The 2,579-nt window shown below is 41.8% G+C and overlaps 1 protein-coding gene and 1 long non-coding RNA gene across 4 annotated transcripts in view; one reads left to right on the top strand and one right to left on the bottom strand.

The window, feature by feature from the left end:
• sez6l2 (seizure related 6 homolog (mouse)-like 2) overlaps window positions 1–2,579 on the top strand; it is a 21,595-nt gene that overhangs the window by 13,576 nt on the left and 5,440 nt on the right. For all 3 annotated transcript variants that reach the window (XM_015039290.1, XM_015039288.1, XM_015039289.1), the window contains exons 12-17: window positions 92–288; window positions 482–676; window positions 850–1,044; window positions 1,144–1,335; window positions 2,090–2,128; window positions 2,297–2,414. In XM_015039290.1, coding sequence (XP_014894776.1) covers window positions 92–288; window positions 482–676; window positions 850–1,044; window positions 1,144–1,335; window positions 2,090–2,128; window positions 2,297–2,414 — 936 coding nt within the window. The remainder of the gene's footprint in view (window positions 1–91; window positions 289–481; window positions 677–849; window positions 1,045–1,143; window positions 1,336–2,089; window positions 2,129–2,296; window positions 2,415–2,579) is intronic.
• LOC106951639 (uncharacterized) lies at window positions 1,352–2,083 on the bottom strand. The gene is made up of 2 exons (XR_001425843.1): window positions 1,631–2,083; window positions 1,352–1,530 (listed from the first exon to the last, which is right to left on the bottom strand). It is a non-coding gene; the product is annotated as an uncharacterized LOC106951639 (long non-coding RNA).

Below are 2,579 nucleotides of genomic sequence, written 5' to 3'. Positions count from 1 at the left end.
TGGGGGGTTTTTTCGACTTAAAAAAAAAAACCCTTTTTGAATTTAAAGCTGTCTTTTTTTTTTTTTTTTTTTTTTTTCATTTTTCTTTCAGCTTGAATATTCGTCACACTGATGTGCTGACAGTGTTTGATGGACATGACGTCATGTCTCACGTGATCGGCCAGTACATGGGCTCTAAAGAGCGCTTCCAGATTGTGTCTGGGGGGTCAGAGGTCACCATTCAGTTCCAGAGCGACCCTGATGATTCCAGCTTCATCCTCAGCCAGGGGTTTCTTATTCATTATCGTGGTGAGTGAACTGGAAATCCAGTTTGCTTTACCATATGAGGCTTGTTTAGAATTGTTTTACAGATCAGTAAAAAAAAATATTTGCTTACACCAAGTCTCTCTCTGTCTCTCTCTCTCTCTCTCTCTCTCCCTCTCTCTCTGTTTCTCTCTCTCTCTCTCTCTCTCTGTCTCTCTCTCTGTCTCTCTCTCTGCAGAAGTTGAACCGAACGACACATGCCCCACTCTTCCTCAAATCGAGTTTGGCTGGATCAGCTCATCCCACTCCTCTCCTGTGAGAGGCAGCGTCCTGACCTATCAGTGCCAGCCAGGTTATGACATCAGCGGCTCAGACATCATCACCTGCCAGTGGGACCTGTCCTGGAGCAGCGCCCCACCCACATGTGTTAAAGGTAATAGGATAATAGAAATTAGCTGGGGGTTTTTTTTTATTTTGAAAAAAACATGCTGTGTAACCAGACGTGACTGAGAATAGGATGCTACACCTCCTAAGGTTTCTTGAGCAGATTTTTAAAAAATATTTTTCGATAGTTTTGTCACTTGTGTCTGACTTTACCCCTCACAGTGCAACAGTGTCCTGATCCAGGAGAGGTGGTGAACGGGGCGCGCTCTGTGCGTCCCGAAGCCGGGTTTGCTTTGGGGACAGTCGTGCGCTTCTCTTGTAATCAGGGTTATCAACTCGAAGGGCCTAGTCAAATCTCCTGCTACGGCCGTGACACTGGTACCCCTAAATGGAGCGATCGCAGCCCGAAGTGTGTCTGTAAGGTCTCTTTTTGTCTCCTCCCCAACATTGCTTGTCTTTCATGATGGCTGCTGATGCCAGTCTGACAGTAAAAGTCTTTTTGTATGTTATATGCAGTGAAATATGACCCATGCCCAAACCCTGGAGTCCCTGACAACGGCTACCAAACTTTATACAAACACAGCTACCAAGCCGGGGAAACTCTGCGCTTCTTCTGCTATGAGGGCTATGAACTCATTGGAGAGGTCATTATCACATGTGTTCCTGGACACCCATCTCAGTGGAACAGCCCGCCACCCTTTTGCAAAGGTAAAGGTTGTATTTCTTTTTGCTGCTTGCGTCTTTTCATGCCACACGTCTTCTACATCTAGTTCTTCTTTTCTATAAAAAAAAGGCCTTTTTTTCTTCTTTTCACAGATGTTATCATATAAAACACGTGTTGCACAAGTGTGCTACACAGATAAACTTAACTTGACTTGATAAACAGGCTCCATGAGTCTGCTACTTTGGAATCTCAGTTTCCAGGATAAGGATATGTGGCACTTTGGAAAAAATACTTAAGATCTCTATTTTACATGGAAAGTCAAACAAAAACACTAGTGACCTTTGTTTTAAAGAATTTCTGTTTTCTATAAATGACTTTTGTTCAAGCTTGACTAAGGTAGGTGCTTAATATCTTCAGAATAAACGCTACGAACCAACACCAATGTCTGGGGAATGGCTATATTTTCTTCCATAGATAGCCTTCCAGGAAATCAGTATAAATGTCGTTCAGGAAACAACTGATAGATTTCATTATTGTTTCAATGGCATCACGGGTGGTGAGCCATATCTCCCATTTTGTAAACTACCACCTATCACTGATCTGGATCAAATAATAGATAAAAACAGCATCATTCTTTTACTCAGTTTGGGTCATGATTAGTTTTAATTTTAGAACCAAGATTTTTGACTTCATGGCGTGTTGGTTATAAATGTAATTTACTCTTGCATGTCACTGCTTTAGTCATGAAACACACCTGAATGAAAGCAAACTGATGAGATCTTGTTTTATTGTTCTCAGTGGCATACGAGGAGCTTTTGGACGACCACAAGTCAGAAGGTGATTTCTCATCTCAAGCATATTTTAAATCAATTCCTACATCATTAAGAGCTGCTGTCTGTGGGATCTAAATGTGCTGCTTTAGGCGTATTTTTATCACAAAGTGAAGGACACTTTGCATTAAGGAAGACAGAAAATCATCACAATTGACGTTTGACTGTTTTGCAGTGTCCCAGTCTTTCGAGCCGTCCCGTCAGATCCTGAGTGAAAACATCGCCTTGGCGATTATTCTGCCCATCATTCTGGTCATCCTCCTGATTGGAGGCATTTACATGTACTATACAAAGTAAGTTATGCTGTTAATAGGCCATGTTATTAAAGCAGAGCATAAATTAACCCTTTCATGCGTAGTGGTCACTACGCTGGACAGCTGTCTAAAAGCTTCTTGTGGATTTTTGTGTTATAAATGCACTGAAGTGGACACTAATGCATCATAAAATACACAATCAAC

Source organism: Poecilia latipinna, unplaced genomic scaffold (assembly GCF_001443285.1).
Source record: "Poecilia latipinna isolate Pla-1442-1.1 unplaced genomic scaffold, P_latipinna-1.0 Scaffold466, whole genome shotgun sequence".
Taxonomy (NCBI): Eukaryota; Metazoa; Chordata; class Actinopteri; order Cyprinodontiformes; family Poeciliidae; genus Poecilia; species Poecilia latipinna.
This window is presented reverse-complemented; position numbering and strand designations above follow the sequence as displayed.